This window comes from Plecotus auritus, assembly GCF_963455305.1.
Source record: "Plecotus auritus genome assembly, chromosome: 3".
In the NCBI taxonomy this organism is placed as follows: domain Eukaryota; kingdom Metazoa; phylum Chordata; class Mammalia; order Chiroptera; family Vespertilionidae; genus Plecotus; species Plecotus auritus.
In genome coordinates this window covers 219675854-219689918 of record NC_137772.1, presented here as the reverse complement: position 1 = coordinate 219689918, position 14065 = coordinate 219675854, and the positions used below count along the sequence as shown (strand labels likewise).

At 52.2% G+C, this 14065-nt stretch overlaps 1 protein-coding gene across 1 annotated transcript; it reads left to right on the top strand.

The window, feature by feature from the left end:
• Window positions 1–6134: 6134 nt before the first annotated feature.
• CIMIP4 (ciliary microtubule inner protein 4) lies at window positions 6135–13784 on the top strand (the record flags this gene model as incomplete). The annotated part of the gene is made up of 4 exons (XM_080660263.1): window positions 6135–6935; window positions 9140–9284; window positions 13332–13442; window positions 13613–13784. 4 exons carry the CDS (start codon window positions 6135–6137, stop codon window positions 13702–13704), a joined length of 1149 nt encoding a protein of 382 aa, XP_080516389.1. The 3' UTR covers window positions 13705–13784.
• Between the last annotated feature and the right edge of the window lie 281 nt (window positions 13785–14065).

Here is a 14065-nt window from a genome sequence, read left to right as displayed (position 1 = left end):
AAGTGACAGGCCCAGACTCTGGGACCCCAAGTTTAACCATAGTGCTCTCTGCCTCCTGGGGAGACCCTGAAAGGCTGGGCATGCAGGAGGTACCCCTTATACCCCCGCCCCTGCTGAGCAGCAGCGAGACAGGACTGAGCTGCTGGCATCAACTGTGCAAGTCACAAGCTCATATAATCTTCTGAATCCCTTATGTTTCAAGAGGAGGAGAGTAGACCCTCTCTATCCCAGGCCCCCTAATTTTGCTCCTTGGTTCCTGAGCCCTTCACGTCCAGTTCAGGCAGTTAGTGCATCTTTCCCTCCCCTCCCCTCTCCCCTGGACCTATGTTTAATGCTCATAAACACATCCATGCCTTTAATATTTGAGTCCCTTCTAAACTGTTGAACTCCTCTGCATCTTTCAAAATCCAGCTCACATGGCCCTTCTTTGAGCCCTGTCTTTTTTCCCTAGATAGAACTAATCACTCTCTACTTAATCCTTTGTAATCCCAAAACTTTCTTCCCACTTGATGGTACACAACCTGGCACATGGTGGGTGCTCAGGGGATAGATATTTCATCCCTCAGTATTGGTTTTCCATGGCCTCTATCCCCTATGGTTGGCCTATCTGCCCTCTGAGGTAACAGAGCCCTGTGTATAATGGTCGCCATGGAAACTCCAATGAACAGCAGGGAAGGGCTGCTCCCTAGCAACCACCCATTGGTCTTCAGCAGCTGTGCAGTGCAGATCTGCACTCCTGGGCTTCAGCACACACCAGAGTGGTTCACGTGTTTTCTGACGTTATAACAGAGAGTGGAGAGGTCAGACAGGCACTTGCCAGGTGGGCTGGGGGTCTGTCATGACCCAGATTTCATCTTCCTTCTCCCATTCAGAGTTGCTTGTGAGTGAAGAGTGCCCAGCCTGCAACTGGACCTTCTCTTCCTCCCTTCTTCACCAACATCTCTTGGGACCTTCTCTTCAGGTCAGAACCTGCAGTGAGTCCACACATCTGTGGACTGGGGGTGCCATTGGGGCAGATGGGATGCTGCTGTGGGCACTCGGGTGGGTGGCTGGTGTTGGGGAATGAGGACAAGAGCAGAAAACTCACTTGAAGGACATAGAAGATGTGGGCTTGTTTTCAACACCACCTGGGTGAGATCCTATTTCTTTCCTGAGCCCCAGTTTCTCCATCTGTGAAAGAGGGTGAGTTAATACTTTCTCTAAACACCTCAATGAGTCCTTGTGAAGAAAGATCATCCTACTAGACTGCATAACAAATCGCCCAACACTTAGTGGCTTAAGACAACAATATTATCTCAGTTTCTGTGGGCCAGGAATACAGGTGCAGCTTCAATGGGTCCTCGGTCTCAGGTTCTCTCACAGGCTGTGATTAAGCTGTTGGCTGGGGCTTCAATCTCATCTCAAGGCTCAACTAAAGAAGGACCCCTTTCCAAAGCCCCTCACATGGTAGGAGGTTGAACTGAGAGCCTCAGTTCCTCATGAGCTGTTGGCCATGTTGGCCATGAGGGTGGCCTCTCTGTTTCCTGCCCTGTGGGCCTCTTCAGAGGGCAGCTCATCACATGGAAGCTGCTTTCGTCAGAGCCAAGAAGAGCCAGAGAGAGTGTGAACAAGACAGTCACAGTCGTTTATCATCTCATCTCGGAAGGGGCATCCCATCACTTTTGTCATATTCTATTTGTTAGAAACAAGTCAGTAAGTCCAGCCCACAGATGGAGCAGTTAGTGGAATTAATACCAAGGAAGAGGGGACACTGGAGCCATGTCTACTGTCCTGTCTCACCCTCGATGATATACGTCCCTTCCACATGCAATATACATTCATCCCCTTCCAAGATCTCCAAACATCTCATCTCATTGCAGCATCTCCTTAATATCTAGAATCTTTCTATAAATCAGGCCCAGGTGTGGATGAGACTCTTCAGGTGTTGTTTCTTTTCTTTTTCTAAAACAAGACATGCTAATACAACAGTCTTCAGGGTCTCGAACTCTCTACCTGCAGGTCACAGATGCGTTTGATGGGGCATGTGTTTTATTTTTTAATTTTTTATTTTTATTGACTTCAGAGAGAGAAAGGGAGAGGGAAAGAGATAGAAACATCAATGATGAGAGAGAATCATCAATCAGCTGCCTCTTGCACGCCCTCCAACCAGGGATCAAGCCCACAACCCTGGCATGTGCCCTGACTGGAAATCGAACTATGACATCCTGGTTCATGGGTCGTCGCTCAACCACTGAGCCACGCCAGTCGGGCAGGTGCTGTTTCTTGAGTTCAGTCCTCCATCAGGAGGTCTGTGAAACTAAATTATCTTCCCTGAACACACCTGGCATACAATGGTGCGGCAGGCAGAGGATAAGAGCTGCTGACATTCCTATTCAAATAGGAGTAAAATGGAAACATGGAGTCACTGGTCCATAGCAGTTCTGAAATCTGGTCAGGCAAATGTTGGACTTTCTTTATTAGGTTTCAAGGCATGGAAATAATTCTCCATGGCTCTCAGCTCTGCCCTATGGACCCTTGCTTCCACTCTCCAAGTTACCCTTAAAAAAAAAAAAAGAGGTAGTGCGTGTTTGCAGCTGAGTGGTTTTTTTCAGACCATTTCTGTCAGTAGAATTAGGAAGTCCACTGGTTTCTCTTATTTTGTACTGTCTCTGTCCCTTTCACTCCACGCTGGCAGTACTTTTGCCGATATAGTTTTCCCCAAAACTATGACATTGTACTTCTCAATTGGCACTCCTGCTGAGAGTTAGCACCCTTAAGCTTCCTAGAGGCCCTATTATTTCATTAAGGGAGTCTGTGAGGCATATTTTTAAATCTGTTAAGGGCCCATTGTGTGACTGAATAATACTCTGATTCACCTTTCTAAGGTTTTAACTAAAGGTGGTACAGTCACCCTCTTGGTTAAATTTTCCTGACAGCACTCTGAAGCCTTTCCTTTCTTTTTTTTTAAAAAATTATATTTTATTGTTGACAGTATTACAGATGTCTCCCATTTTCCCCCCTGAAGCCTTTTCTTAATTTAAGCATCTTTTGGCATTTGGAGAGGATGAGAATTTTCAAAACTATTAGGTCCTGCCTCATTTTCCTTTAACCTTTCTTTCTTCAATCTTTCTCTTTCCTCTCACCTTCCACTATAAGCAGCAAGAAGAAACCAGGAGGCACCTCCCGTACTTTGTTTGGAAATCTCCTTTGTTAGATCACCCCGCTCATTAGTCACAGGCCCTGCTTTCCACAGAACTGCCAATGGGTGTCCCTAAGTTTCTGTCACTACACAACAAGGACACTTCCTCTCAGGTTCTAATAACATGTCCCTCACTTCCTTTTGTGCCTTCAGCGGCAGCATCCTCCAAGTCCGGATTTCTACTACTGGCCCGTTTAACACAGTTTAGGCCTTGTCTGTCGTGTTCCTCAAAATCCTTCCAGGCTCCACCCACTGCGTGGTTCCAAAGCCACTCCCACATAGTTAGGTATTTGTTACAGCAGCACCCCATCCTTGGTACCAAAATATTAGTTAGCTATTGTTGCCTAATACATCACCACAAAGCTCAGCAGCATAAAACCATGTGTTTTTAAAAAAACAACAACAGACAAATTATTACCTCACAGTTTCTCAGGGGCAGGATCCCGGGTGTGGGGTGGCTGGATCCTCTGGCTCAGCGTCTCCCACAGGCTGTAATTAATGTGTCAGCTGGGCTGTGTCCTCATATCAAGGCTCAACTGGGGAAGGATCGTTCAGGTGGCAGGATTCGATGAGTTACTTACTGAATCCTGCTGGACGAAGGGTCTCCATTCCTTCCGAGCTGTTGGTCAGAGGCCCCCTCTGTTCCTTACACCTGAGCCTCTCCATAGGGCAGCTCAAAACACGGCAGCTGCTTCCGTCAGAGCGGGCAAGCCAAGAAGAGCCGGAGAGAGTGTGTGAACAAGACAAAAGCCACTGGTCTAATTTGGAAGCGACATTCCCTCACTTCCATCATATTCTTTTGATCTGAAGCAAGTTGCTAGGTCCAGTCCACATTTAAGGGGGGCGTTTTGCACAGTGTGTGAATACTGGGGGGGGGGGGGGGGGGGGCGGGGGGGGAGAAGGGAGAACGGAGGGTGTTGGGATCATTGACAGTTACATCAGAACCTGCACAATCACCAGACAATTAAGTAAAAAATTAATAAGGCGTTTTGCTTAGTGATTTTTCAAGATGATAAAATTAATCCAGTTCTTAAACTGCTCTGAGCTTGCCAGCAGAACAAATTGCTGGGTGACCTAAGACAAGTCACTCTCCTTCTCTGGGCCTCAGTTTCTTTATCAATAAAATGAAGCCATTAAATTAGCTTATCTTAAAGATCCCTTCTAGCGGGACTAAACATCTGTTATATAATAAATTGTCTTATTTTAAAAATTCATGAAAACCTTTTTAAAAAAGTGATAAAATAAGAGAATATGAATAAGAAAAAGATCACCTCAGAAAAAGGAACACAAACCTAAAAGGTGCAGAGGCTTTTGAAGACGCCGGAGCAGACCCCCCCGTTAGGCCCGGAGGCCTGTCTTGGGAGGAAAGACAGAGTGGGGTCCTGCTCTCGGCTCCCCTCCACATTGGCCAACTTGGTTCCCTTCACGTGAGCGTGAATGACCAGCTGGTAAAATGGACAAAATCCTATTTGCAGGGAGGCAGATAGTCACCAGCATGGGGAACCTGGGGCAGCACCCCACAGCCAGGGGAGTGTTGGTGGTGTAGATGGGGGAGAAGGAGGAGGAAGAGGAGCCTAGGCCCCAGGCTGCCTGAGAAAGGTTTTGGGGGCACTCGCTGGTATGGGGGTGACCAAGGCTTCTAGAAAGAGCAGAGCCCGCAGGGGTCCAGGAGGCAGGCCCAGTGCCAGTGGCGATGGGTGGATGGGGCAGGGGACCCCTTGCGTGCCAGGGAGCACTGGGAGCAGCGGCATGGAGGGGCCTCTGGTCGGGGGCTGGGCAGATGGCCACAGGTCACCCTGTTCCACTTTCGCGAAGCCTCTGTGACATCTGAGACGGCTGACAGGTTGTTTCTTTGTCTACAGCATTAAGCTTGGAACAAGAATCCATGGAGCTGGGCCATCGAGCAGGTAGGACGGGCCGAGCAGGGATGCACTGACCGGGGACACTCCATGCAAACCCAGGGCTTCGAGAGGAACTAACTCCCCAGGGGCAGCAGGGACCACCCCCTCCTCTCCCTGGGTCTTGCTCTGGCTTCCAGACCCTCTGTGTGGCCCTGACCTCCTTGGGCATTCCTTGAAGACAGAAGGAGAAGAGAAGGAAAGGAATATCCCTGCACTGGGCCTCAACCTCCCCGTGAGCAGGAGGCGGGGCCAAGGTTGATGGGTGGGTGCTGAGTGCGCTCTGCCTCCACTCCTTTCCAAAAGGGTCCCATCCCCATCCCGGAAGCCTTGGTTTCCCCGGAGGTGCCCCTGGCTGAGCTCCTGCTCCTTGGGACAGAACCCAGGACAAAGGGAGGGGAGGCGTCTGGCCTCTTAGACTTGAGTGCAGTATTACTCTGAGTCTGAGGCCCCCACAGCCACCTACTCGTCCCCTCACTCACGAGGGACTCCACCTACTTCTGATGCTCAGGGCTCTCTGGTGGGTGCTTGGGGAGGCCCAGAACTGACTCACCCGTGGACCCCACCTTAATGACTGCCCCCCAGCTAGGAGGAGAAACAAGAGGGTTTAAAGCTCACGGGGATGGGGAAAGGAAAACCCAGGGATGAGAAACCAGGGGGAGATTGGCGGAGCATGTTGGGGACAGAGTTGTGAAGTTGAGAGGAGGGAGCTGGTCCCGCAGGTTGGCAGCTTGGAGTGGCTGAGGCTGCAGTGAAAGGAATGGCAGAATTTTGATTTAGGGAGGAGAGGGGGCGCTTCTAGGTGGCAGAACCAGGCTGGGCAAATGCTGGGAGGTGGGACATCCCAGGTTGTCCTGGAGATGGGAGAAGAGGATGAAGAGGAGACATCGCAGGCTGGGAACCGGAGACCCCTGGGACTGGGAGTCAGAAGCAGGAATGGGGAGGAGAGGAGGGAGGTGAGAGGTGCAGTGTGAGGCGGATAACACCAGGTTGGGCTGACAGCACCGGGTTAGCCCAGAGAATAAAGGAGGGAAGTGAGGGCTGGGGAGCAGCTCAGAATGGGGAACAAAGACCGGGGCCCAGATCCAGCTCTGGCCCATTCCAGCCGTGGGACTTGGCCAAGCCAAGTAATGCCCTGTGCCAGCTTCCAGGGCTGCGGAAATCCACGTGGGACGACCCTGCCCCGTGGGAGCCTGGCAGCCGAACGACCTTCTCTCCTTGTCTCTTTCCACGTTTCTCACCCGTGCTTCTGGCTCCCTGACCTCTCTGTTCCCCCCCTTTTTCTGCTCTGGATCTCTGGGGCTCTGGGGCTGTCCGTTCCCCCTCCCCGGCCCCACTGCGGTCTCCCTTCCTGCCTGCCACTCTGCATTTGTCTGCTGTCTCCTTCTCTCTCTCCCACCCTCCCTCCCTCATCCCTCTTTTCAGGTACAACCACTTTGACCAGGGCCCATCTGAATAGCAAGGAAGGCCAGCAGGACACGGACCCCAGGAGAACTGCCCACAGCCCCTTGGAGACCTCCAAGTTCAAGTGCCAGACCCCAGTCTCCCCGCAGGCCTCCCTGAACCAAGAAGGCAGCCCCCAGGGGCAGGCCTACCCGGAGGGGATCCGGTCTCCAGGCTCAGCCGTCAGCAAGGACTCCTCTGGGATGGAGTCACAACCTGGGTCAATGAAGAAGGGGGACAACAGAGCCTCCCCAAGGGAGAGCGGGGCCACTATCCAAGAGGGGGCTCAGCCATGCCAGGGGCTGAAGGAAGGCCCCAACTCTGGAGCCAAGGGCCAGAAGAGCAGTGTCATTCCTGACAACATTCGCCACAAGTTTGGGAGCGACGTGGTGGACCAGCTGGTCTCCGAGGAGCAGGTGTCAGCACAGGGCCCAGGAGGCCCAGGGCGGCCGGAGGGTGGTACAGGGAGACGTATAACGGGACCCCAAAGGAACCTACCCTGGAGAACAGAGCTCCTGTAATAATGTCACCAGGAAGCAGTGTTTACTGAGCACGGCTGTGTGCCAGGCCCTGTGCACTGTGTAAACGCTTCACATATAACAACTCGTTTCACCTGCCCAGCCAAAAGCTGCTCCGATCCTCATCTTAGGGGAAGGGGCCCAAGGCCCAGGCAGGGCTAGGGAAGTTGATCAAACGAACCCAGCTGTGTAGGATGAGGCCCCAAGATGGGCCAGCAGATTCTGGAGCTCAAGTCCTCAATGACGCTGCAGTAATAAGTCTCAGGTTTGAATTAGAGACTTGTAACTCACACGGGTCCAGAGGAGACTAGCATTGAATAGACAGCTCTGATCGGGAATCAGGAGCCTTGGGTTTGAGTCCCGGCTCTGCCACGAGTGCTGGGTGGCTTTGAATAAGTTCCTTTCCCTCTCTGGGCTTTAGTCGCTACATCTGTAAAGTGAAGCAGTTGGACTGGATCCTGCTGGCAAATACCTGGCATGCATGCCACAGCGCTCCTGGTCTACGTGCATGGCAGACATCATTAATCAATGCTGGCACCTCTCCTCTGCCCCCCCTTCCCCCTACACACACCGTTTTGGGGAGTTATTACTGACCCATTGAAAGTTGAGATAAAATTCATCTGCCATTTTCTGGCCAGATACTAAGGCAGCCGTGGGCAAACTATGGCCCGCGGCCTGGATCCGGCCCGTTCGGCTGTTCTATGCGGCCTGCGGAGCCGAAAGAGCGGAGGGTTCTCTTGCTCTCCCCTCTGCTCCTTTACTTTGAATTTGTATTAGTTCACACAAACACTCCATCCATGCTTTTGTTCCGGCCCTCCGGTCCAGTTTAAGAACCCATTGTGGCCCTCGAGTCAAAAAGTTTGCCCACCCTTGTCTAAGGGCTTTTCCTGCTTTGGCATTCTGAGACATTTTCAAAGCCATCTTCTCAACACTCCTAGCAACTACGTTGTGTGGTAGGCTGGGCAGAAGCTATTGCTGCTTTTTTAAAATTTCATAAATTTTTATTGATTTCAGGGAGAGGGAGAGAGAAACATCAATAATGAGAGAGAATCATTGATCGGCTGCCTCTTGCACGCTCCCTGCTGGGGATTGAGCTCGCAACCTGGGCAAGTGCCTCGACCGGGATTCAAACCACGATTTCCTGGTTCATGGGTTGACACTCAAGCATTAATCCACACCAGCCTGGCTATTGCTTCCTTTTTTTTTTTTTTTTTAAATATATTTTTTATTGATATTTTACAGAGAGGAAGGGAGAGGGACAGAGAGTCAGAAACATCGATCAGCTGCCTCCTGCACACCCCCTACTGGGGATGTGCCCGCAACCAAGGTACATGCCCTTGACCGGAATTGAACCTGGGACCCTTCAGTCCGCAGGCCGACGTTCTATCCACTGAGCCACACCAGTCAGGACTATTGCTTCCTTTTTAACAGATGGTAAAACCAAGGCTCAAAAAGTGCTGTGATCTGCCCAGAGCCATACTGAGCTAATGGAAGATCCAGACTCACCGGGCTGTGGGCCCGGTCCCCTTCCATTGGTCACCTTAAGGTGCAGTGAGTCTACCCATGTGGCAGAATTGGGACTCAGATCCAGGCTCCCTGGCTCCTAGGCCTGGGCGCAGCCATTCTGGGCCTCAGTCTCCACTTTGGTACAAGGCGGGGTTGGCTTCCGTGTAATCAGAGGGGCCTCCTAGAGCTGCCTCGAGGGATGTCTCGATCCCAGGAGGCCGGCCAGGCTCTGTCCCCAGCAGTGTGGGCGGCGAGTCCCCATCCTGAGCCCCCGCTTCCTCATTTCTAAAACGGCAGGAGAAATGTCACCTGATAAAGACCTCTCCTGATGAGGCGCACAGTCGGAGCTCAGTGCAGGGAGAGGTTTATGGTCACCTTCATCTCTGATGTCCCCGCCCGGGTGGGAGGTGGGGTGGATGAGAGGGAGGATGGGCCTTTGACATCAGCTCCCCAGCCCTGGGGGCTGGTTGAGGGCTGCAGGCTAAGGGGGGAGCAGGCGTGGTGAGGGCAGGGTCAGGGGCGTTAAAGGGGAAATACAAAGAGAAGCTGGACCTGCTGCTCTATCCCGTGTCTCCTCTCCGTCCCTCCCTGCTCAGGCTCGGAAGGCCCTTGGGGAGGTCGTTGAGGGCCAGAAGAGGGCAAGCTCGTGGCCCAGCAGGACCCAGAGTCCGGCGGAAATCGCCTCCATCTTCTCAGACTACTACGATCTGGGCTATAACATGCGGTCCAACTTGTTTCAAGGTCAGGTCACAGGGCAAGGGTGGGGGCCGTGAACACCCACAGTCCCCAAGGGGCAGGGAAGGCCTATGGGAAGTCTACCCCTTCCCGGGCCTCCATGGACCCGACCCTAGGATACATCCCCAGGGCTACTCATTCACGGCCACCAGGGCCTGCTGTAAATGTCCAGGGCCCTGGCAAGTCGGCCCTCGCCGTGCAAGTAATCCACCCCAGTTGGCTGTCAGCTCCTCCCTCCCCCAAACACCTCTAGTGTCCCAGACTGCCAAGACCCAGGCACCCCTGAGCTGGGCATCTTTGTCACAGTGACACCAGGTTTCTGGCTCAAAGCTCAGCTCAGCAACGTGCTGGGTGTGGCCTCATGTAGGAGCTTCAACCTCTCTGAGCCTCAGCCATCACCTTCTTGGTCCAATGGGACAGCACGGTCACATGGCCCTCACTGGGTTGGCAGGACGCCGAAGGCGCTTGGCCTGTGACACGCAGTGCGTGCTCAGTACCTGGCAGGCTGGAGTCTTTCCTCCCCAGAACCTGGTGGTGGCGCTGCCTGGGGAACCGGGTCAGCCCTGGACCATTCGGTGCAGGAGGGTGCTGCTAGCTCCCTTTCACAGTCGGAATTAGTCTGCCCAGGACCGCTCAGTGGTAGGAAGTGGATCTGAAGCTCACACCCAGGTGTTTCTTCTGCCTCTGAACCCCAGAGTCTTCCCTGGTCCCTGGGTCCCCTCCCTACCTCTGACCCTGTTCCCGAGCATTTACCGAACTGCTCCGATGGGGGCCCATGGCCAGCACACAGGGGCTTCTGTCTGCCCCCACAGTCCAGTTCTGCCTCAGTCCCCAAAGTCAAGTGTTTCTGGCCCTCTCCCCTCCTCCTGCTCACTCCAGGCGCTCTCCAGGGCCCCGAGGGCCTGGCACGCCGCCTCACCTGGCTCAGAGCCCCGTTACCGGAGGAACCGGACAGCCACTGCCACTTTCCGGGTTTTCCTTGGAGCTTAGAGAAGGGGTGGTGCTGGGGGAGGGGAGAGAGAATACAGCTCAGATGGTCCTGTGTTCTGGGCCCCAGCAGTCAGCCTTCCCCTGGCCCCTTGAACCAGCACCCCCCACCCAGTACTTACATGCAACCTCCTAGGGGAACGTCCTCAGAACGGTAAGAGAAGAGTATAAAAAAGTGTGTGTACCCATCATCCCGTTGGAGCAAAACACCACGGTGTGTCCTAGCAGCTCACAAGAATAGATTGTGAAATCTGTGAAACCTTCCTGGACTGACTGACTGGCAGCACAGTGCCATCTTACACTGGCCATGGTAGGACTCACACTCTGGACACTGGCAGGCGCTGCGAATTCGGATGTTACCGGGCACCCTCTCCATCTCCACCCTGCGGGGTGGCCTCTGCCCTTGCTGTTCCAGGGGGGCGAGGCCCGGGCGGCTGGAAGGAGTGAGGGGAGGAAATAGGGAGGAAAGGGCGAGATGGGGAAGGCCCTGGAAGGTCTTTTCTCTCAGGGACAGGGACGCCAGGGAGGGCCTGTAAGCTGGAGAAGGGCTCTGTCTGACTTAGGTGAAAGGATTGATCTGATCGCTGTGCTGAGATGTGGGGAGCCGGGAGGGAAACGCAGAGCAGGGAGGAGGTGACTGCAGAGGTCCCGCTGGGACAGAGGGTGGCGGCTGGTCAGGCAGCAGGCGGGTGCGCGGCCCCGGCCTGGAGGGCACCCCTGTGCAATCGGTGGCCAGGGAGCTTCCGGGGAAGGTCTGACGTGGTAGGATCAGTCTGGGCATTTGTGTGAGGTGGAGCGGACAGCATAGGCCCGTGGTCGGCAAACCACGGCTCGCGAGCCACATGCGGCTCTTTGGCCCCTTGAGTGTGGCTCCTCCACAAAATACCACGGCCTGGGCGAGTCTATTTTGAAGAAGTGGCGTTAGAAGAAGTTTAAGTTTAAAAAATGTGGCTCTCCAAAGAAATTTCAATCGTCCTGTTGATATTTGGCTTTGTTGACTAATGAGTTTGCCAGCCACTGGCATAGGCTAATGAATGGATTTGGGGTGAGGGGCAGGTTGACGAAACCTTATCCCCTGAAGGTAGGATTTTCTATAGTCTCCTAACGATATTTAGTTTCGCGTTTCACATTTAAGCCTTTAATCCACCTGGAGTTGATTTCTGTTTTTAGTGTGAAGCAGGAAGTCATTTGTAATTCCTCCTTTATGTGGATTACCTACTGCTCAGGCCCTTTGAGTGAACAGTCCCGCCTCTCCCCCCTAGCGGCCTGCAGTGCGATGGCTGGCACCATCGAGTTTCCTAAGAGCACGGATCATTTTCTGGACTCTCTATTCTGCCCCGTGGTCCAATGTGACACTTTTTATTTCCAAGATGTTATTAGTCATCTGATATCGGATTGGGTAACTTCCCCCTCCCCCCTCCCCCCCCCCCCATACCACCACCACCAGCTAGTGTCTTGGCTATCCTAGGTCATTCACTCCTTCATACAAGTTCTAGAAACAGATTGTCAGATTCCATGGAAAGCTCTGTTGAGCTTTTGTTGGAAGAACATTGAATCTACAGCTCAGTGTAGGGGCAGATGTCAGTGTTATGATAATGAGTTTTCCAATTCGTGAATATGGTATTCGGATCCATCAATTCAAACCTTGCTTCAATATCCGTCAATAACATTTTCTAATTTCTTTCTATAAAGATTATGCGGCTCTTGTTAGATTCATTTAGAAGAGCATCCTTTTTTTTTTTGCTGTTTATTACAAATGGTATCTTTTTAAAGTCACCTTTTCTAACTCTCCTGCTTAGATGCACAGAGGTAATTTTAATTTTTGTACACTAATCTTATAGCCAGAAGCCTTACTCAGCTCACCTAGTAATTCTAGTAATTGGCTTATCGATTCTTTGGGACTTCTTTTTAGGAATAGCAATGGCTACGTTTATGCATAGTACGTAGCGTGTGCCAGGCACTGCTTTATTCTAAATGTATTTTCAGTTGTACAAGAACTTCATAGAGTGAGTGATATATTACCTCCGCGCCTCTTTTTTAAGACAGAAAACAATGAGGCATGGAAAGACTAGACAACTTGCTGAAGGCTGCACCGCTAGGAACGGTCACCGCCGGGATCTGAGCTGGCAGCCTGGGACCCGAGCTTACCGGGTCCTGCCTTTCTGCCATCTGTCCTGGTTTATTTCAAAACAAACCCCAGGCCTCTTATTGGTCACTGAAGTTCAAATGATTGTCGTGTGTCATTTCTGAAATTCCATTGGCTTCTTTGACTAACCTGTTCTTTCCAGGAACATTCTTTTTTTTTTTTTTTTTAAATATATTTTATTGATATTTTACAGAGAGGAAGGGAGAGGGATAGAGAGTCAGAAACATTGATGAGAGAGAAACATCGATCAGCTGCCTCCTGCACACCTCCCACTGGGGATGTGCCCGCAACCAAGGTACATGCCCTTGACCGGAATCGAACCCGGGACCCTTGAGTCTGCAGGCCGACGCTCTATCCACTGAGCCAAACTGGTTTAGGCTCCGGGAATTTTGTTATTCTTTGCTTAGACTTTTATTCCCTCTCGTGACTCCAAACATGTAATAGACTGATGTTGTATTCTGTAACTGGTTATTCACATACCCTTGCTGTCTTTGGGGATTTGATCCCCTGTTTGGTGTTTCCGCTGACTCTTTTTTATGGTACCTCATTTCCTCGTGTGCATTTTACCTTTCCACCTAGAGATACATTTTGTGAAAATACAGGGGTTCATTGCCACATGCCATAGGCTTCAATGAACTTCCAATAATGTAATCTTCCCCAAGCAAGTTCATTTTCCTCCTTTGAACAGATAAAGAGACCAAAGGTCTGAGAGGTTAAAAATGTGTCTGAGGCCACACTGTCCATCAATGAGGGAGCTGAGGTTTGAACCCAGGCCTGCCAACCTATGCTTACCCTTCCCACTCCCCTCCCCTCCCACAATCCACCCTCTAAGGGGAAACTAACATCCCAGGTATGAAACCCAGAACAACTGACCTCCATTGACTTGTGGCTTCTGGGGATTTCTTTCTGGGGTTCCACAGGGGCCACCGAAGAGATGAAGAGCCTCATGAAGGCCTCCTACACCCCCGAGGTGATTGAGAAGTCCGTGAGGGACATCGAGCACTGGCATGGCAGGAAGACGGATGATCTGGGTATGTGGGAGCTGGGGGGATGTGCTGACCCCACGGTGCAGACAGAACTCCGAGCAGCAGCGAGAGCCCTGGGTGCGAGTGGTGGGCCTGGAAGAGGCATGGGCCACCACGGGACCTGGACCCTCGATCCCCTGGGTGACCCATGCTGGTTCCTGCCCTGCTCTCTGCAGGACGGTGGCACCGGAAAAACGCCATGAACATGAACTTGCAGAAAGCACTGGATGAGAAATACGGAGAAAAAAGCCGGGCCTCGAAGTACTAGATACGACCCGAAAATGGTGCCCTCGACTCAAGAGGAAGTGCTAACGATAAAGCTAACAATAAAGAGAAAGGCACAAATCTAAACCCTTCTTCCCTGCTTGGTGACTCTCTTCATGTTGGGGTTGGGGCCGATGTGCGAGGGCCCCAGTTCTCCCCCAGACTGCTGCCTATACACACACACACACACACACACACCCCACAATTCCAGGAAAGGATGTGAGAGCAGAGTGGGACTCTGTCTCCAGGCCAGTGTGCCGGGCTTCTCCCTCATGCCCTGTGCGGAGGGGTCCTATCGCGGACACTGGTGGATCTCACCTTCTTTGCCCTCCCTATTATTTCCAGACACCCATTCCTTCCCTATG